The 22270-nt window shown below is 41.8% G+C and overlaps 1 protein-coding gene and 1 long non-coding RNA gene across 3 annotated transcripts in view; one reads left to right on the forward strand and one right to left on the reverse strand.

The window, feature by feature from the left end:
* DCAF7 (DDB1 and CUL4 associated factor 7) overlaps window positions 1-18922 on the reverse strand; it is a 31008-nt gene extending 12086 nt beyond the window's left edge. For both annotated transcript variants that reach the window (XR_009255314.1, XM_058705100.1), the window contains exons 1-2: window positions 18548-18922; window positions 609-767 (exon numbers count right to left, since the gene is read on the reverse strand). Coding sequence is in view for 1 of the 2 variants with exons in the window: in XM_058705100.1 (XP_058561083.1) it covers window positions 609-767; window positions 18548-18685 (297 nt within the window). In the remaining variant the exon portion in view is untranslated. The remainder of the gene's footprint in view (window positions 1-608; window positions 768-18547) is intronic.
* On the forward strand, window positions 15068-17145 carry LOC131498162 (uncharacterized). The gene is made up of 2 exons (XR_009255315.1): window positions 15068-15178; window positions 17044-17145. It is a non-coding gene; the product is annotated as an uncharacterized LOC131498162 (long non-coding RNA).
* Window positions 18923-22270: the final 3348 nt, after the last annotated feature.

Below are 22270 nucleotides of genomic sequence, written 5' to 3' on the forward strand. Positions count from 1 at the left end.
GGAACTCCCTGAACACTAATTCTTTCCAAGCTTTTTCCTCTGCCCAGCTTTGTTCTCCAAATTTTCACCCCCCGATTTTCCTAGAGGACAGGTCTTCTCACCTTGTCCAACCCAGAATCTCTGTACCCTGCCTGGCTGGCACTATACCTCCAGGCTAGAAGAGATGCTGCTGATGACCAGCTTGGCTGAGAGAGGTGAGGCTCCACAATCCGACCATATACTTTACTAGCATCAATGGCCCACCTTTGTTTCTAATTTACTCAAAAATATCTTGGCTATAGACAGAATAAGAAGGCTCAGATAGCCCCGCCCACCCCACCCCACCCCCAGAAGTTTACCTTCATTTCCTCAGGTTAACTGAGCCTCAAGTTTCCAGGGCTGACTGGAGCCTGACTGCAGCAGGACTTCAAAGAATCTTGGCTAGATTTATTAAGAAATCTGCTGAGCCAAACAAGGTCATTCCAGATCCACTACCTTTGGTTTCTGCCGGGCTACAATGACACTCGCTGCCTCCAACCCCAGTCTGTTCTCTGTGACTCCACGGGGCTTAGTAACAGCTGACATGGAGAAAGCCCATTGGTCGGGCTGCTAACTGAGCACCTGCTTACCCTCCACACACGGAGATAGTCGCCACTTGTTGCCAGTAGGTCTGGATAGACACCTTTTGTGTCTGGGATCCACATGAGTTTTGTGGTGGGGTAAGGATGGTCGAAAGTGTTTCGACAAATAAACTCTGAACTCTCTTCATCTAAGCCAACAAGCTGAACCTGTAAAACAACCAAATTGAGCCATGTAAACATTTGTTTTTCTGGTGCAGTATCAAATACATCAAATCCTTCCCCCCATCTCCCAACACCCTGGCTAGTAATGTGCTTATGCACAAACATGTGTCAAACAAGCATTCGAGAACCCAAACGGCTGTAACTGGCATAAAATGGTTGCAGGGGTACCTGGGTGGCTCAGATGGTTGAACATCTGACTTTGGCTCAGGTCATGATCTCATAGTTTGTGAGTTCGAGCCCCACATTGGGCTTGCTGCTGTCAGCACAGAGCATGCTTAGGAAATCTGTCGCTCTGTCTCAAAAATAAATAAATCTTAAAAAAAAAAAAAAAAAAAAAAGAAAGGTGTCATCGATGGTCAAGTTCCCTGATTTCTGGGCTACTTTTTCTTAGAGTGGATATGGACCAGTATTAATCTCCATTCTTTGCTGTCAAACTCAATCTTGCTCCATGAGAAATGCCACTCATTATACATTTGTTTATGAACTCCCACCAACTGGAAGATGGAATGGGGAATTTTTGGTAAAGATCCATAATAAGTGGATAAACACCAACCACACAGCAGAAAAACAGAATTCCTTCTAATGTTGCCTGACTTCAGTCTTAGATACCAGTGTCTTTCTGCCCATTTCTTGTTTAAAAAAGAATTTTATTTAGGTTCAGATGCATACAATAAAATTCACTTTAAGTGTACAGTTCAATGATTTTGAATGTATACATTTGCAAAGGTATACAGCTGGATAACCCCTCACAGCAATTAAGATCTAGAACATTTCTATCTCCCCAAAAAGTTTTCTCGGGCTCCTCTGCAGTTAATCCCTTACTCTTAAGCCCCAGGCAACCACTAATCTCTAGTTTTGCCCTTTCTGTAATACCGCACAAATGGAATCATACAGTACTGAGTCTCGTGACTAGCTACTTTTGGCATGATGCCCCTGAGATTCATCCATGTTGCTGTGTGTTATCAGTAGTGTCTTCTCTTTTATTGCTGAAAACATTGCATCATGTGGAAGCACTCTATTTATCCATTTACCAGATGATGAACTTTCAGGTTATTTCTAGTTTGGGACCATTATAAATACTGCTATGAATATTTATGTATAAGTTTTTCTTAGACAAGCTTTCTTTTTTCCTGAGTAGACAACTAAGAGTAGATTTGCTGGGTTGTGTTGTAAATGTAGTTTTAACTTTATTAAAAAACAAACTGCCTGGGTGGCTCAGTCAGTTAAGCATCCAACTTCGGCTCAGGTCATGATCTCACAGCTCATGAGTTCAAGCCCTGCATCCAGCTCTCTGCTGTCAACAGAGCCTGCTTCAGATCCTCTGTCCCCATCTCTCTCTGCCCCTCCCCCACTTGCTCACCCGTTCTGTCTCTCAAAAAAGAAATAAAAACATTAAAAAAATCAATCATTGCTATTAAAAACAAAACTAACCTGTTTTCTAGAGTGGCTGTGTCGTTCTGCATTCCCACTAGCAATATAGGAGAGTTCTAAACACTCCACATCCCTGTCACCACTTGGTATTACCAGCTTTAAAAAAAAAATCATTGATAGGTGTGCAGCAGTATTTCAATTTGCATTGAACCCTAGTAACTAATGACAGTATCTTTTCATTTGCTTATTTGCTATCCCTGTTTATTTTGTTGAAGCCTGCTCAGATATCTTTTTTTAAAAAAGACTTAAAAAAATAAAATAAAATAAAAAAGACTTGATTTTTTAGACTCAGAAAAATTGGGCAGAAAGAACAGCGTTCCCATATACCACCTGCCCCCACACATGTACACAACCTCCACTATCAAAGTACCTGCACCAAAGCGGTCCATTTCTTCAACGGATAAACTTACATCAACACATCACCACCACCCGAAGTCCACAGTTCACCCTTTGTGTTGTACAATCCATAGATTTTGACAAAGGTATAATGACATGTGTCCACCATTACTGGATCATACAGAGTAGGTCCACTTCATTATTCACCGGTTGTTTTCTTCTGTACTGAGTTTTGAGAGTTCTTTGCATATTCTGGATGCAAGCCCTCGCTCATGTTTCCACAAGCATCTTCTCATAGTCTGTGGCTGTCCTGTCATTTTCTTTCAGTGTTCTTTAGAGAACAGAAATTTTACACTTGATCTTAGCCAAAAGGCCGAGAAGCGATTGAGAACAGAAATTTTAAATTTTGATGATGTCAGTTTATCATTTCTTTTCTTACTCATGGTTTTGTGTCCTTGCCAGGAAATCCTTGCCCTACCTCAGGTCACAGGTTTTTTCTGCTTTCTTCTAACAGTTTTATAGTTTTAGGCTCTACATTTAGGCCTGTAACCCATTTCAAGTTAATTGCTTTTTACGGTGCCAAGTATGAATCAAGGTTCACTTTCTTTTACATATAAATGCCTGATTGTCCCAACATCATGTGATGAAAACTACCTTTTCTCCTTTTGAGTTACTTTGGTCTCTTTGAACATCCACTGACTGTGTACTTGTGCGTCTATTTGTGGAGTCTCTATTCTGTCCTATTGATCTATATGCCTATCCATTTACCAGAACCACATCGTCTTGACTGTAGTAGCTTTCCAGTGAAGTCTTGAAATTAGATGGTATGAGTTTTCCAACTCTGTTATTCTTTTTCAGAATCGTTTTGCTATTCCATGTATTTGCTCTTCTGTGTAAATTTTGGAACCAGCTTGTCAAACTCCACAAAAAGCCTGCTGAGATTCAGCTGGGGATTATGCTGTATCTATAAATCAATTTGGAAAACCTGCTCTCTTAACAATAATGAGTTATCTGGCCCATGAAACAGCATATTTCTCCACGTATTCAGGCTTTCTTTCATTTCTCCCAGAAGTGTTTTGAAGTTTTCAGTGTACTGGTCTTGCATTTTTTTTTCATTAACATTATTCCTGAGTGTTTTTATCCTATTATAAACAAAATTGTTTTAAAAATTCCATTTCCATTTTTTTTGCTACTATACAGAAATACAACTGACTTTTGCACATTAATTTTGAATTCTGTAACTTTGCTAAATTAGTTATTAGTTTTAGTAGCTTTTTTTGTAGATTCCTAAGGAATCTATTTATAGATCTTGCTACCCATGTCTGACTTTTAAAAACCTAGATGAGTAAACCTATTCATTTTTATGGAACATCTAATGCTCATACATATATAGATGATGTATGAAGATGTAAAAGGAGAAAAAACCCAGTGCCCTAAAACACAGTAACACTGCCTTAAGATAGCAATAAAAGTGATGTCACAGGTAATACATGATAAGCTGCTTGTTTGTGACAGTTAATTGGTAACAGTTTAGAGGAAAGAGCAATAATTCAAAGGGGGCAAGTGAGGAAAGTAGAGATAGGATCTGAGCAGTCTTCGTGGGAGGGTTCTGAGGAGGCCAAGAAGAAAGGAAAGGCACTCAGGCAGATGAGCGTACTAAGGTGGCAAACTAAATGATCTAGCTGGTGGCAGCAAGAAAACCTGTCTGAGGAACCATCTGAGAGAGCAGTGCAGATGGGGCTGGGAAGGTGTGCCTGGGGCAGGCCGCAGAGCCCTGAAAGGAAACTGAGGACCTAGATGGGCTTTCCCCTGTGAAGGTGTCTAAGAAGGCAGCAGACCATAAGGCCTTGGAGGTAAGAGTATGAGGCCTGGTTATGCCGGGGAAGAGTATGAGCCCCTCTGCCAGGCAGGGGGCTCAGCCCAGAGTTCCACAGGAAAACTGAGAAAGGTTAGGGGCCCTATGGTGGCAGGTAGTGAGAAGGGCAAGGGGCAACCAGAGATGGCCACAAGAGGGATTTTGACCAAATGAACAGTTCCTTGAGAATTTAAAATTCTGACCTTTGCAGAGAATAATAAAGAAGGAAGATCCTAGATGGAATGGGGAAAACTGGCATCAGCCTTGGTGGGGGAGGGAGGCGAAAACAGATGAAAAGTTAAATTTGGGGGTTCACTGGGCAGAATAAATAATAAGTCTCTCATACAGATTCTGAGCCAAATGTTTCATTCATGTATTTATTCAACAAATTGTAATGAATGGCTACTTGGTGCCAGGAGCTATCTAAGTGCTGGGGATATGGCAGCAAGCACAAGAGACACAATTTCTCTAACCATACAGATATTTACCGTGCGGCAAAATGGAGAAAACATTACACTCCCTTCTAGAAGCTGCCTTTCAAGTCATCAGAGATTTCTCGCCAGCTTCGAAATATCAGATCCTGTGAGCATTTGCCACATAGGATCCTCTTAACCAGACATTTAAGACTTTCTACCACCTGGCCCTAGCCTATCACACTTGCTCTCCTATTTACCTAGTTACTGCTTCTCATCTTTTCCAGGTTCCTTTCCTTACACTGTCCTCTATGCTTGTAAAACCCTCCTACCTCCTTTCCATCAACTCAAATCCCACCCAATTTTAATATAGCACAGTGGCATCAGGCATCCAGGGCCCCTTACCTACCGCTTGCTAGCTGTAGGAACTATGTTCCTTAACCATGTTAAGTAACATGTTACTTAACTTTGTTAAACTGGTTTTCCAATCTGTAAAGTGAAGACATTCACAGCACCTACCTCATAGAGTTCTTTGTAACACTGTATATAAACAACCTTTGTAAGTAAATTACTTAGGCTAGTGCCATACTTGGTGTGTGAGCTTTTAATAATACTACTGTGTCCCAGCTCCTTCATAAGCCATCTGTGGTCTCCCTGGTATGGTGATCTTTCAGTGTTGATCTAGACCATCCATTTGGTGACTAACCCCATACTGCCTCATGAAAGCACTTACATTACTGTCTTCTGCTATTTCACTTAGTAAAGGCCTTAAAAACAGGGCCTGTCCTACTTCTGCTTGTACTGCAGACAGCAATGGTCTCCAAATCTGGCCAAATCCAGATTTACCTGGAGTGCTTTACACATCCCTGGAGCCCCCAACTCTAGCCCAAGATTCTGATTCAACAAGTGTCAAGTAGGGCCTGGGAATCTATATTCTTAACAAACTCCCTGGGGGACTAATTCGGCAAGCTTTGACAACTTCTGCACAACAGTACCTCCTAACCCAGGGAAGAAGTAGGTAATGGCTGGGATTTAAGCTTTCCTGATCTCCCCAAAGACTTCATGTGTGGCACAGACCTGTGTTTTATCCTTAACCTGACTTTAGCTCTTCTGCTCAGTCCCCAACCGAGTATTGACAGGAGTAACACCTGGCTCTCACTGTTACTCATGAGTCATTTTTGTTCAGATGCTCATATGTTTACAATGTGCCGATGAAAGAGAATGGAGGTTCTCTGTGAATATTCACATAATACAGAGGGAAGTGGTAAAGTCCCCTGTTAGCTCCATCCCCAATTCGACTTATTCTCAAACCAGTTTGGTAGGTATCTTTCCAAATGGGTCTCTGCGCATTTGTATTCATAAGTATCTGTGGGGTGTTTGAAGAAACATAAACAGGCTTGGACCAGAAGATGTATTCTGCAACCTGCTCTTAACTTATCTTGGAAGGTCTTCTCATGTCAGCATAACAGCTCTAGCTCATTCTTCTACAGCAGGCTGTGTTAGGCACACCATAATTAACCATACACAGTCATTGTGGTTATATCCCATTGTTTGGCTATTATAAACAATACTTTGTACACATGTGCAAATGCTTTATTGGATAGATTACTAGCAGTGTAATTGCTGCATCACATTTTAAATGTTAACACCACAGAAACTATGAGATAATGTGTGTTAAGCTTAAAAACACAGTTAAGAGATTTGATCCAACAGCTTTCGAAAAGTCTGCTTCCATTTACACTTTCATGAACAGTATATGAGAGTGTCAATTTCTCCACAACTTTTAAAACACTGAAAATAATCTTTTACATTTTTGGTAATCTGAAGGATAAAAATGGTATTTTGCCATTTTACTCCTGAGGCTGAGCATGTTTACTATTTATACTTCTGATTAACAGTAACCACTGTTAATTATCTATGTGCTTACAATGGATCAAGTATAAGAACCATGCTTAATGCTTTACATGCACTACCTCATTTAATCCTTTCAACATCTTCATGAGGTAGGTACTATTCTTCTTCCCACTTTCCTAGTTGCTTGAGTAGGAGATGGTAAGTATCTTGTCCACAATCATGAAGCTGCCTTGTAAATATAGGTAGTACTATCCTACAACCCAAGCTCTTTACCATTATGCTAGAAAAACACCAACTTAAAACATCTGCCCAGTTTATTTTATGGAACTGTGTCTTTTTTCTTTTTTGATTTATAGGAACTCTTATGGATGGTTACTGTGCCTTTGTTATATATTTCCTTTGGTAAATTTGCCCATAAAACTCTGAGGGTGGTGTCTTTTGGGGGATAGATCTTTGACTACATTTTCAATTCTTCAAAAAGTCCTTAGGAATTATTCAGATTTTTCCACTGAAGTTTTGCACTTTGTTTGCCCTTAAAACTATGCTTCAGAGGCGCCTGGGTGGCTCAGGTCATGATCTCACAGGTCTGTGAGTTCAAGCCCCACATCAGCTTACTGCTGTCAGTGCAGAGCACACTCAGGGTCCTCTGTCTCCCTCTCTCTCTGCCCCTCCTTGGCATGCATGCTCTCTCTCTCAAAAAGAAATTAAAACATTTGAAAAAAACACTGTGCTTCATCTAGGTTTTTGGCATAGTCTTAAAAAACTGTTAATAGCACTCTCCATCTTTACACCCCCCGCCCCACTCCATATGTCCACCTATGCCCATAGGAAAAGGAGTTCCTGTCCCTGTCCCCCACAGGAAGAAATATTGAGGGTGAGTTCTTTTTCTCCATCCCCACCCTTAACTAGTTCCAATTGCTAAGCTGGCCAAAGCCTGAGCCAGGCCAAAGCCTGAGCCTGAACCAGGGGCCTGACTGCTAAGGCAGGCACGACAGCTCTCTCTTGCCCCTCCTGCTCCCACATGGAGAGGCAAATAAGCCTACCCACTATGGGTCTGGCCATCCTTTCTCCAGCTTCTCTCCACCTTCAGCTGAGTAGGTGAGGTCAGGTTGGGTCTGCCCATAAATTAGACATGGAAAAGCAGAAAGTCTCACTTGGGTTTTAAGGCCAATCTGCATTTCTCCAACTTAGTTTACCAGGCAATAGCACCACATTGGAGGTGCTTGTTCAGCCATTACTAGGGTGAGGCGAGATTTCTCCTTTGGCTCTTATTATTGGTATATAACTTCCTTGATAAGAAGCTCCAGAGGGGAAAGGGAGTGACTGAGAATTTAGACACCAAAATTCTACCCTAAACCCCTTACCATTATATCTTCTACCATTTTCTTGCTCAGACTTACAAGTTCTAACTGAATGATCTTGCAATTGTGTTTATTTCACTCTTTAATAATTTTTATAGATTGTAAGAATTACAAAATGTATGACCATTACATAAAACCAAAGTATAGGTATACAAAAGAAGCGAATAACTTCCCCCATCCCATCCCCATTATATCACAATTATTTAGTGTATGTTGCTTCTCTATGCTCAAACATATATACACACTAAGTGCAGGGTTTTCCTTCAACTTTTAGAAAAATGAAATACTATATCCAGTGCTATAAATTTTTTCATTAATTTAACAAAATAATGGACACCCCTAAGGTCAATATGTAGATTCAACTCATTCTTTAATCAATGCACAGTACTTCACAGAATAAATGTACATACTATGTAGGTTAACAACTCCCCTAATGATGTACATAGTCTCCCTTTTTTTTGCCACTACTACTTCTTACATGACTTGTAATACGTGCTTATGTACTGCTTGCTATCTTTATTTCTGGAGGCGAATCCCAAGAATGAGACTGCTATATTAGAGGGTATGCACATTTTATTACTTTTTATTTTTTTAATGCAATACTTGCTTTATTTTACTTATTTATTTAATTTATTTTAAAGTAGTCTCTATGCCCAACATGGGGCCTGAACTCGTGACCCTAAGATCAAGAGTCGCCTGCTCTAGCTCTACCAACTAAACCAGGTGGGCGCCCCAAGGTACGCACATTTTTAATTTTAAAGGATGCTGATTTACTTTGCAGATAGGCTGTAGCAATTCACACTCCTATCTTCATATGTAAACGTGTTCATTTCCTCATACCATCAACAACACTAGAAGCAGTTAATTTTTATAAATTTGAAAGGAAAAAAATTACAAAGTCAATTCTCATTTGCCTTAACTGTGAGCTTGAGCATTTTTTCCTATTTATTGAGCACTTGCATTCCCTCCCCTATCAACTGGCTATTTATACTTTGTCTGTGTTTCTATCACACCAAGTAAATTAACCTGTCGTGTTCTGAAAATATTTCTCCTGGGCTATCATGTATCTTCTGACTTTGTCCACCACATATCTTTTCACATAGAAATGCTTTATTTGTATGTGCCACAATCTGTCAGTCTTTTCCTTACTTGACTCTGAGTTTAATGACTTAAGACTGCCTTCCTCTCTGCTTACCCCCACTGCCTCAGTACATATTTCCTAGTCAGTTTTCTTCTATTATTGCTTGTGCGACTTTTCCTAACATTTAAGCATTTGATCTAGAATTGATTGTCATATACAACATGAATTAGAGGGCTCTAAATATTTCTGCCAGACGAACAGCCAATTATGCCATACAACTTATTAATGTTTTTCCTAGTGAATTAAGGTTCTACCTTACCACATACTACATTTCTATATTAGATCTGCTTTGGAACACGGGGTTCCACCAATCTCTCTGGCTATAACTATACCAATTCCAGTATATTTTATTCCAATCTGGCAGAGCAACTGTTTCCATTTTTCAACACATTCTTTTTCCTCTTAATTTTTTTTTGACATTTGTATATATTTAAGACTCTGGTGACAAACAGTATTCCAATTCTGGCCTTGTTTTTACCATCTATGTCACTTTGGGCAAGTCATAATATCTGGGCTTAAGTTTCTTCATTTTCCCTTAAGTTTTGAGATGCAGTATTTTTTAATTTTTTTTTTTAATGTTTATTTTTGAGAGAGACAGAGTGCAAGCAGGGGAGAGGCAGAGAGAGCAGGAGACACAAAATCCAAAGCAGGCTTCAGGTTCTCAGCTGTCAGCACAGAGCCCGATGCGGGGCGCGAACTTACAAAATGCAAGATCATGACCTGAGCCAATGTTGGCTGCTGAACTGACTGAGCCACCCAGGTGCCCCTTATATGTAGTATCTTTAATCAGTTGACTTCACTTAACTTAAAAAAAGTTTTTTAATATGTGGTCAATTTTTGTAAATTGAGTTATCTTTTTAAAAAGTGCGTTGTTTTTACAATATAAATCTTATATATTATTAAGCATATTCTCAGGTATTTATTTATAGTGGCACAATCTATAATAATTGCAGATTTGTAGATATTACTCCATTACCTTCTATTCTCAAATATGGTAAGCCTTATTTAATTTCTCTTTTTCTTCAAGAGGACTCAACTGTTTTGCCTGGATGCCCAAAAGATTCTTTCTTCACCCTTAAAATTAAGAAACTTTCCTAGGAAAGTTTTCAGTGCCAATTGTTTTGTGTCCATTTTTCTTGAATTTTTTTTTAAGGTTTTTATTTTGAGAGTGTGCATGCACACACATGCACATATGGGAGACGGGCAGAGAAACAGAAAGCATCTTAAACAGGCTCCACACTCAGTACGGAGCCTGACATGGGGCTCCCAAGATCCTGACCTGAGCCAAAATCAAGTCAGACGTTTAACCAACTAAGCCACCCAGGTGCCCCTTGAGATAAGGTTTAAGCTCATTACTTCAAACATTTTTTTTCCATAAAGTCTTTAATTACATACTTGAGGTGTTTTTTTTTTTAAACTTTTATTTATTTTTGAGAGATAGACAGAGGCAGAGCATGAATGAGGGAGGAGCAGAGAGAGGGAGACACAGAATCCAAGGCAGGCTCTAGGCTCTGAACTGTCAGCACAGAGACCGACATGGCGCTCAAACCCACAAACTATGAGATCATGACCTGGGCCGAAGTCGGACGCTTAACCGACTGAGCCACCCAGGTACCCTGAGTTTTTGTGTTTCATTTCCTTGTGATCTTTTTCTTCGGGGACACCAATTATACCTAAGTCAGATCTTCTTTATTTTCTGTATCTACTACATTCTTTCTAATTGTTTATTTCCATTTCATTTTTGTAATCTGTCTTCCCTATCCTTCACTAATTTTTCAGCAGTTTATATTCATTTTTATTCTCTTTCCAATGTGGCTTTTAATTCTGTGATAACTTTTATTTTCTCTTCCACTATTTTCCTGGGCTCTACCTGCTGATGTTCCATTTCCTCCTGTCACCATGCCTTATTTTACCTGATCTCCTGTATCTCTGCTTGGAGTTCCTTCCTTTCCTAAGTTCTCTGAATTCATGGTGGCAGGAATGGCCGTTAATTTTCATCTGAGGTAAAAAAACATCTTTGTAGTGAGGCTATTTTACCTGCCACCTGTTTCCCATATTTTCCTTTTGTGTTATAGTATCTATCTTTCCAGATCTTGTGCTGATGTCTTTTGACTGAGACAAGTTCTTCCTATAAGATCTGAAGGAGGTTCCTACGGGAACCTGAGAGAAGCCAGGGCCATGTTCCAAGTTAGCAGAAACACGTGAACCTGTAGCATCTCCCCAGCCAACAGGGATGAGAAACAGTCCAGCTGCTCACAATTCAGTATCTCTTCCAACCTGCCTTATGTAATGCTTCTAAAGATGACGGCATGTCTATGTGTCTCCTTGTGTAGCTTAGCTCCCCTCTTACCCAAGGGGTCAAATGGGGTCTGGAGAAGTGCCTGCTGCCAGCCTGTGCACCTTCTTCTCACTGTTCCAAATAAAGGAATGTTGATCTTGCCTGTCAAAATCCTATTCTGGAGAACTGTATGAGTTTGAAATCTGCAACCAAAGATATCCTTTCTCAGCATCTTCCTATACCCATGGGATCTTCATTATACTGCTGTCCTTCTGCATTTACTGTTGGGGCATAAGGAAAAATTATCCGCCTTTAAGCATCTTATTGTCAGGGCACCTGGCTGACTCAGTAGGAAGACCATGAGACTCTTGATCTCAGGATCATGAGTTCGGGTCCCACATAGGTTGTAGTGATTACTTAAATAAATAAAAAACTTTAATAAAAAAAACACATAAACATCTTGTTGTTCACATTTAGGTTACCCTCGTGCCTTTTTCTCCAGAGTCTTCCTGTCCTATTAAGCTTTTATCTCCCACCCCGTCCTTCTGCAACTATTGCTTCACAATACTTTACCCCAAGCATGAAAAAAACAAAAACAAACAAAAAAAAACGCCTCTATAAAGGAAGGGCTATAAAGATCATTTTTACTTATTTTAAAACTGTGGACATTACTGTCAGATGTCTCCTAAGAAGCATATATGCAACATAAAATATTTACCCCTTGAAGACATGACCACATCTTCACTTTCAAATGCTTTCATGAATAGCAACATAAATTACTATTCACATTACATGTATCTTACATTTAAAAAATTTTTTAAAGATGTAATGTTTGTCTTGTTATTATATGCTCCTTGAGGGAGGAAATTGTGCATTCCACTTTATTATACACAATGCTAGTACCAGAACATGAGGGTGAAGGTGTGTGTATGTATGTAATTTTTTTTAAAGACCCCAAGTTATGCAAATCAATATACCACTCCAGTGAATTGAACATTTTCTGTGATTAATATAACCAAAATCAGCTAAGCAAAATTCTGAGAGAATATGCCAGTTTTTCTTGTTCTTTTCCATCTGTCCTCCCTTCAAGCCTGTTCCTGACTGATTATTATTGATCAATGTTTGCAGAGAAGTCCTGCCTTGTTAAACTTTAAGATGAATTCTGGCATAGTGCCCCTTTGGCTCCTGTCTCAGAGGCTAACCAGTCAGCTCTGGCATCCTGGCCTCAGGCAAGCCATACTACCTATAGAACACAGATTCATTCCTTGTTCAAATCACAGCATCTCCAGTAGGCCTGTGTGAACCAGGTTAGGGCAAAAAGCAATATAGCAGCAGCACTTTTATCCCGTCGTCCCATGGAGGAATTAGTCCTCTCACTGTCTAGAAAAAAGAAAGGAGGAAGTTAAAACCAGAAGAGTTTTATGGTGTAAATTTCCCTGTTGACAGTCTTGCCAGGGACTGATGGAGCACTGCAAAATTCTAAGTATCCAAAATACTTCTGTGTACTAAAACACTTTCTCTTTTTTGTTGCCAATCTCACATCTGCTAACAAAGTCTACAGAAGGTTACTAAGTATCATCATTGTGCCCAAAACACACTGCTTGTGTGTTCAATACATATTTGTTGAATTATTTTTTTAAATTTTTAATGTTTATTTATTATTGAGAGACAGAGAATGAACATGGGAGGGGCAGAGACAGGAGGAGACGCAGAACCTGAAGCTGGCTCCAGGCACCGAGTTGTCAGCACAGAGCCCGACGCAGGGCTCGAACTCACAAACTGGGAGATCGTGACCTGAGCTGAAGTCGGACGCTCAACCGACTGAGCCACCCAGGCGCCCCACATATTTGTTGAATTAAATGAAGATATTCCTGAAGGGCCGCAATGAATACTAAGAAATGAACATTTATATGCCAGAGTTAAAATCATCATGTGCCAAACAGATAAAGCAACTACTTAAAGTCTCAGAGGCATCAACACAGGATGAAAAGGCAAGCATTCATCCCATGTGTATTTCAAGTACAAGGTAGTCTTACCCAGATTCACTATCAGTATTCTTCAAAAAGCATCATGTATACCTACAGTTTCTCTCCTCAGAACCTCAAAAATGCTTTCTAGATGCTAAATCTTAAAGCACGATGGTCAGCTAATTAAATATTAGGGCAAAATAAATCCGTATCACTCTGCCAACTCTATTCAAAACCAACCCTGAAACACGCAACTAAGTGAAACAGAAACCCAGGAACTGCTACCCATCTTTCCCCATAATACAGGGGAAATACCACCTGTCTACAGACCACAGATATGTTCAAAACTCAGGAGAAATACACGAGTTCTTTAATCAACTACCATGTCTAACCCAGGTAGAACAAGAGAAAATGGGCTTAAACTAGACCATTACAATACTTGGAGTCTGACTACAAGAAGCTTCTAGACCACAAAAATGGATTTAGTTGAAAGGAATCAAGAAAATTTTTTCCTCTGGGTCTTTAAAAGGCAGAGGAATAAACATAATGACATTTTAAGGTACCTTCCCTCTGGAAAATACATCACATTTACTTAGCACCCATATAATTCTCCTTGATTCTCTTTTTTTATTAAAAAAAATTGTTTTAATGTTATTTCTCTTTGAGAGAGAGAGAGAGAGAGAGAGCGAACGCACAGGAGAGGGGCAGAGAGAGAGGAAGACCAGAATCTGAAGCAGGTTCCAGGCTCTGAGTTGTCAGCACAGAGCTCAATGCGGGGCTTGAACTCACGAACCACGAGATCATGACCTGAACAAAAGTCAGATGCTTAACCAACTGAGCACTCAGGCACCCCTTCTTGATTATATTTCAATTACAGATACAGTAATATCTAATAATAGCCAACATTTCTCTTTTTTAATGTTTATTTACTTTTTGAGAGAGAGCATGTGTGCACTTCTGTGCATGAGCAGGGGAGGGGCAGACAGAGAAGGAGAGAAAGATGGGGAGAGAGGGAGAATCCCAAGCAGGCTCTGCTCTGCCAGCGTAGAGCCTGACCTGGGGCTCAAACCCACGAACTGGAAGATCATAACCTGAGCCAAAATCAAGAGTCAGATGCTCAACCACTTGAGTCACCCCCAACAGCAAACATTTCTACATTGCTTAACCATATCTGTCTCAGGCAGAGTTCCTAAACCCATTACATATATTAACTCATTTAATTTTATTACCTTTATTTTATAGATGAGGAAACCGAGGCACAGAGGTTAATTTGCTCAAACCACACAAAACTAGGAAGAGGCAGGACTGATAACCTAGCCACAGAGTACCTCAAAGGGGTTATCTGGTGCATACAGACTGAGCCACCCAGGCGTCCCAGGGGCTATTCAGTAACAGAGCTTTTTGCATGGGATGGAAGGGCAGAATCAATGTTTAGGCGAATGTAGATGCAAAAAGATAGGATTCCTACTTCTGGTCAGCAGATGCCTAGGTAATCCCAGGGTAATGTTCTTAGAGCGCCATCTGGACCATCTGTTTCTTAATCACTTAAGTGTCTGTTAACTTCAGGGATGGAACTCTGGAATGTGCCAAGTCCCTCAGGGGATTCTCTCTCTCTCTCTCTCTCACACACACACACACACACACACACACTAAAATTTAGAGAACCACCACTCCAACACCAATGCTGCTGTATCCTCCAGCAGAGACCACAAGGAGGGAACGTGAAACACAACTACTGATGATGGGACTTCTTATTCCAGGTACAGTTGATAGGATCAACTCAATTGTTTACTCTAAAACAATTCCCAAATTTATTCAGATGATGGAACACCTGAAAGCCAAGTTGTTCTTGAAATGCTAATAAATTTAATTCTGTTGAAATACAAATAATTTTACTATAGGAAAACATGATTGCATTAATTCAAAAATTTTAGAAATTATAATAATGTGTATTCTTATGTCTATGTCTCCACAGTAAAAAATGAGGGCTGTTTCTGGGCTTTTTCACCAATGCTAATTTGCTGTGTCCATTTGTTTTGCCCTCTGCTGGCAATCAGTATTGACAGCAAGCAGGAAACAAAGATCTGAAAATTCCAACCAGTAACTTATAAATTCCTCTAAATTGTAAAGTGTGGCACCTCTGTGATAAAAGTTTTCTCTAAAACTGAGCCTAAGAGTCACTGTGTTCGAGGGGTATCTACTGCTCATCAGTCCCTAGGCACAGATCCTCTACAGCAGGGTTTCTTAACTTGAAGTCCCTGAGCTTGAATCACTCACATTCATATTTTCACTAACCTCTGGCTGAAATTTAGCATTTCCTTCCATTACGAAGGGAGGTGGCTATGCACAGCCGCATCAATATCTGACTTTGTTACTGACAGAAATCAGATTTTTATCATATCACATCACTTTAATTAAACATTCTGAAATGTTATTTACCCTCATTACTACTTTAAAATTATAATAATTACGCTGGATGGTGTAATTTAACGGATTAATTTACAACTACATATTACTATAGCTCCACTTTTTAAAAAATGTTTTTGAGGGGCGCCTGGGTGGCTTACTTGGTTAGGTGTCCAACTCCTGGTTTCATCTCGGGTCATGATCTCACGGTTCATGAGTTCAAGCTGTGTGTGGGGCTCTGCACTGGCAGTATGGAATCGCTTGGGATTCTATTCTCTCTCCTCCCTCTCTTTGCCCCTCCCCACACATGGGTGCTTTCTCTCTCCCAAAAATAAACACTAAAAAAAAAAAAAAAAAAAAAAGTTTTTGATAACTGTAGTTTGATATAATTGATTTCCTTCCTAATCCTATGTATTTTGTGTCTTTGAAAACATAATTATGAAAGGAGGTCTATCAGCTTCAGATTGTCATAGGTGTCCATGGCACACACACACACAAAGTTAAGAAGCCTGACCTAGATAGGCTGGGGCACAAAAACAGTTTTAAGATACTGCATTGCCAGTAACATGCAAGGGAGTTAAGACAGAAGTAACTGCTTATCCTGTGATTATTAGGATTATTAGTTTGCATTTTACTACTAAGACCCACACTGCCTGCGTAGCCTGGCACAAACGAGTTCCAGTAAGTTGCTAAATGAAAGGACACACTTTGGGGCAGAGTTTCCGCAACTAACGTCTGACCTGTTACTTCACTGATTCCACCAGCAGCCTAACTGTGGCTCAGCTCCTCCTCTCAGAAATGGGGCTACTACTGTTTACCCAAATTGACTCTGGAAGATATTGCAAGAAAAAAGGGGACATCAATTTGCGTTAAAAAACTCAAGCCTTTTGACAGATTCTACTTTTTTTTCTTTTAAACATATATTCTTTTTTTTTTTTTTTTTTTTTTTTTTAATTTTTTTTTTTCAACGTTTTTTATTTATTTTTGGGACAGAGAGAGACATAGCATGAACGGGGGAGGGGCAGAGAGAGAGGGAGACACAGAACCGGAAACAGGCTCCAGGCTCCGAGCCATCAGCCCAGAGCCGGACGCGGGGCTCGAACTCACGGACCGCGAGATCGTGACCTGGCTGAAGTCGGACGCTTAACCGACTGCGCCACCCAGGCGCCCCTTAAACATATATTCTTAAATAATAAGGGTCTCAATTTTACTACCACAGTTTCCACATCAGGATCTCGAATTCCGTTCCATTCTGCTATCCACTATGGGCCATAAGGAAGGGCCAGTCATTACAGAAAATAAAGCTACGTTTTGCTCAGGACTCCCTGCTTTCTGTGGACAATGGGTAGACTTCACTATGAGTGTGTAGTGCCTGGGATTTGTGTGTAAACTGTGCATGTTATGTCTGAGCAATGAGAGTCCAGCGCTTTCGTCCATTTCTCAAAGGGGATTCTAGGAAAGCTGAGCCCTGGACTCTAGAGAAATGCTCCTGGGAAACTGTAAGCAAACTTACAATGTACAAATGCTTTTTGTTTATGTGTAAAAAAGAACTCTTTGCCTCCAACAAACTGTGGGTCAGAAAGAATAAGATTAACCTGTGCAACACCCCACAGCTAGTCAGTGGACCAGACAGAACCAAACTCGACTGGGCTCTTTTCCCTGAACCATGCCTATCACCGTCCACACAGTTTCATTCTTCTTAAGTCATGGTGTTCATGGTGTCCAGCAAGAGTATAAATATAAGACTTTAAACACCACTAGCCAAGGCTTTCTGTTGCTCTGATCCCCATCACAGTGTTTAATACAATAAGGAAGAGATTAAGGGATAAAGGAAAGAAAACTCTGCCCACTGATGTATTCAACAACTTTCAAAAATAAATTTATGCTGCAATGTCAGCTTAAAAAGCTTCCACCTGCTGCCTCTGCTTCCATGAAAGAGCCTCAAATTTCAAATTGTTGATGTCCCGGAAGACTTACTACTACTAGTCAAGGTTACACTTCTGAATGGGCATGAAAGCCAAGAGAAGATAAGGAAAACGTCACCCTTCTCCTTTCAGAAAACAGTGACAGGATCACGGTCACGGGCCAAAATTTCCAAAAAGAGATCATTTTGAAGAGGGCAGATATAAGGCAGCAATAGCAGTGACCCGCTCCTGGCAGAAGAGGCGGGCGGGGTGGCGTGGTGGGGGTGGTCCCTGAATAGTACCTGGGGGTGGGAGTAGGAGGCGGGGAAGCCTGCACAGTAAACAGCCCTAACAGAAACATAGCGTAGCCAAGAGTGTGAGACCACCAACTGATGCGCCAGTAGTTTTCTTCACAGCCATCTCTCTCTCTTCCCCCGTCCGCCCCCAACTGAAGCAATGCGGCGGGAAGGGGGAAGACTGGAGTGATAAATGGCGTAGCTTTTGGGTGTAAAGTCGAGTTTGAGTGCCGTTTCCCCCACGAATCAGCTAGCTTCTGACTCGAGCAACTCACAACACGGTGCCTCAGTTTCCCCATGAGTAAAATGGGGGTAATTACGCTCCTGACTACACAGGAATGCTGCCAGGATTAAATGAGACAACGAGCGTGAAAGCTTCTGCACAGGGCCAGACACAGAGGAACCGCTCCGGGGCGCTAAGGCAAGTCCGCAGGAGGGTCCTGAGGTCGGGGCTCCGGCCCGGAAAGAGTGCTCCAGGGGCCCGCTCCCCGCCAGCTGGGTTCCGAGCCCCTGCCCGGCCCACCTTGTTGTTGTACTCCTCCACGAAGCTGCCCAGCGCCAGGCGAAAGCGCTTGTCGGGCCGCACGCTCCAGTTCATGGCGTAGACGGTCCAAGGCGCTTCATACTTGTAGATCTCCTTCCGTTTGCCGTGCAGGGACATGGTGGCGGCGGCGGGGCCGCAGTGCGGGCCGGGACGACAGCGAGCTGCTGCGGGCCGGGCGCGAGTCAGACCGGGAGCCGGGCCGGAGACTGAGGGGTCCGAAAGGAGGCGGGGCGGGGGCGGGCAGAGACAGCCTAGCCCGGAAGCGGGGCCGCGGCGACGGACAACGACTGCCGGGCCCGACCCCCAGTTTCAAACCTGCTTCGGCTCGGACCACAGCCACCTTCCGTTTGAAGCCCCGCCCCGCCCTCTCGGAACGGAAGCCACGCGACCCCCGTAGTGGCGCCGGCCGTTGGCTGCCTGATACGTCCTTTCCAGTGGTTCCTACTCTTCATTGGCTAGGGCACCAGTAGCTTCTGAAACTCTTCACTATTGGCGCAAATGTCTGTCATTCCAATGACTTGCCCCGCCCAATATCGGGGTGGGGTGCAGGCGCTTTCTCAGCTCTAAAGGTGACTGGTTGACAAAAATGTCAGTCAGAGAGATAACGGCGCAGTGCGGGTGAATGGGGGCGTGGGTGGCGTACAGGCTAGCAGCTTAGCAGCAGGCCCCCAAGTTCTAGGCCAAATCTTTGAGAGTGAAACCTCTTGTGTGACCTCCTCTGACTTCTTCTCTGTAGCTGCCATTCCCAGAGGCCTCACGTCCAGTAGACAATGTAAATTCTGCTTTACCTGAGTGCCTGCGGCCTGGCAGCTCAGCCCGTGCCAAATGGGAATCACCTTAATTTCCTCCTGGTGCCCATAGCCTTGAACACCGGGGGGGTTGTTCTCCCTGTCCCCCAAGGGCCTTCTCGCGCTTTCCTGGCCATTCTATAAATGTTCGGGATTTTAGGGTTGATTTTCAGTAATCAGCCACCCTACTTGCTTGGCCCTAAGTTTTTGTCGGTTCCCATTCATTCCATCCTTTCTCTGCAGCAAGGCCTAAGGGAAAAGCTAATCAAGCCCTAGACCTATGTGTCCTTAGTTTGAAATGGAGAAGGGCCTGAATCTAGGTAACCTCTCTTTGTAATTTAAATGATTTCCATTGCTTTGCTTTCAACACAATGAAAGGAAAATTGTATGGAATTGTTAGATGATATCATTAAATATCATTTTAAATATCGTGGATTGTTGGACAACTCAGAATCGAAAGAGTTGAGTGACTGCTGTGTATAACCCCTTAGTGTTCAATCTACTTATTTCTTGGAACAAGTTTTCTCTGCTTAAGTTTATGAAAAAGTCAAGAAAAATAGGTATAGAAGTGTTGCTGACCCAGGGCGCCTGCGTGGCTCAGTCAGTTAAGCAACTGACTCTCGATTTCGGCTCAGGTTATGATCTCGCCTTTGGTTGGATCCAGCCCTACCACTGGCTCCCGGCTGGCAGCGAGGAGACTACTTGGGATTCTCACTCTCTCTCTCTCTTTCTCTGCCCCTTCCCCTCACAAGATAAATAAACATTTAAAAAAAAGTGTTGCTAAACTTTGTTTTATTCTAATAAAAAGTGATATTCATCCACACTCATGAGCTAATGAGAAGAAAATACCCTTTTATAGATGCATTCCCAATAAAATTTTAGTTTCTATAAAAATTTGAAATATAATTATGTTCTTTTGAATAACTCTATACTAAGTGTAACCCTTAAAGTCTTGATAAGTTTACAAAAATGAAGTTTTAAAATTATGAGGTGTGTGTGTGTGTGTGTATGCATTTGTTGCAAACAGTTATGATCAGGTTATCAATAATAGGTCTTAAATCTGGAAATAAATTACATGTAGCATAAACTGTGGGAATAGAATGGAATTATAAGAAGAGAAAAAAGAATAAAGAGCTTATTCTTGTGTGTGGTTTTTTTAATGTTTATTTTTGAGAGAGAGTGTGGCTGAGGGAGGGGCAGAGAGAGGGGGGGACAGAGGATCCAAAAGGGGTTCTGTACTGACAGCCACGAGTCCAATGTGGGGCTCCAACTCTAACTGTGAGCCCCATGTGGCGCTTGAACTCACAAACCATGAGATCACCACCTGAACTGAGGTCAGACACTCAACCAACTGAGCCACCCAGGCAACTGGTTCTTGTGTTTTTATTTATTTTGTAATGTTTATTTAATATTTATTTTTAATGTTTAATTTTGAGAGAGAGACAGACAGAGTGTGAACAGGGGAGGGGCAGAGAGAGGGAGACACAATCTGAAGCAGGCTTCAGGCTCTGAGCCCTCAGCACAGAGCCCCAGGCAGGGCTCGAACTTGTGAACCGTGAGATCATAGGATCTGAGTTGAAGTCAGTCGCTCAACAGATTGAGCCACCCAGGCGCCCATTCATTCTTGTGTTTTTAAAATGAATGATGTTGGCTCAGGGCACCTAGGTGGCTCAGTCCATTAAGCGTCTGACTTCAGCTCAGGTCATGATCTTGTGGTTCTTGAGTTCTAGCCCCGCATAGGGAGGGCTCTGTGCTGACAGCTCAGAGTCTGAAGTCTGCTTCAGATTCTGTGTCTCCCTCTCTCTGCCCCTGCCCTGCTTTCTCTCTCTTTCAAAAATAAACACTAAAAAATTTCTAAAAAAATAAATAAAATGAATGATGTTGGCTCTCAAATCACTATGCTATTTGTGTCTAAATATATTGGTATAGCAAAAATGAATTACTGGGAACTTATGAAGATAAAAAGCTTCTGCACAGCAAAGGAAACAACCAACAAAACTAAAAGGCAACCAACGGAATGGGAAAAGATATTTGCAAATGACATATCAGACAAAGGGCTAGTATCCAAAATCTACAAAGAGCTCACCAAAGTCCACACCCAAAAAACAAATAACCCAGTGAAGAAGTGGGCAGAAAACATGAATAGACACTTCTCTAAAGAAGACATCCGGATGGCCAACAGGCACATGAAAAGATGCTCAACGTCGCTCCTTATCAGGGAAATACAAATCAAAACCACACTCAGATATCACCTCACGCCAGTCACAGTGGCCAAAATGAACAAATCAGGAGACTATAGATGCTGGAGAGGATGTGGAGAAACGGGAACCCTCTTGCACTGTTGGTGGGAATGCAAATTGGTGCAGCCACTCTGGAAAGCAGTGTGGAGGTTCCTCAGAAAATTAAAAATAGACCTACCCTATGACCCAGCACTAGCACTGCTAGGAATTTACCCAAGGGATACAGGAGTACTGATGCATAGGGGCACTTGTACCCCAATGTTTATAGCCGCACTCTCAACAATAGCCAAATTATGGAAAGAGCCTAAATGTCCATCAACTGATGAATGGATAAAGAAATTGTGGTTTATATACACAATGGAGTACTACGTGGCAATGAGAAAGAACGAAATATGGCCTTTTGTAGCAACGTGGATGGAACTGGAGAGTGTGATGCTAAGTGAAATAAGCCATACAGAGAAAGACAGATACCATATGGTTTCACTCTTATGTGGATCCTGAGAAACTTAACAGAAACCCATGGGGGAGGGGAAGGAAAAAAAAAGAGAGGTTAGAGTGGGAGAGAGCCAAAGCATAAGAGACTGTTAAAAACTGAGAACAAACTGAGGGTTGATGGGGGGTGGGAGGGAGGGGAGGGTGGGTGATGGGTATTGAGGAGGGCACCTTCTGGGATG

This window comes from Neofelis nebulosa, chromosome 16, assembly GCF_028018385.1.
Source record: "Neofelis nebulosa isolate mNeoNeb1 chromosome 16, mNeoNeb1.pri, whole genome shotgun sequence".
Taxonomy (NCBI): Eukaryota; Metazoa; Chordata; class Mammalia; order Carnivora; family Felidae; genus Neofelis; species Neofelis nebulosa.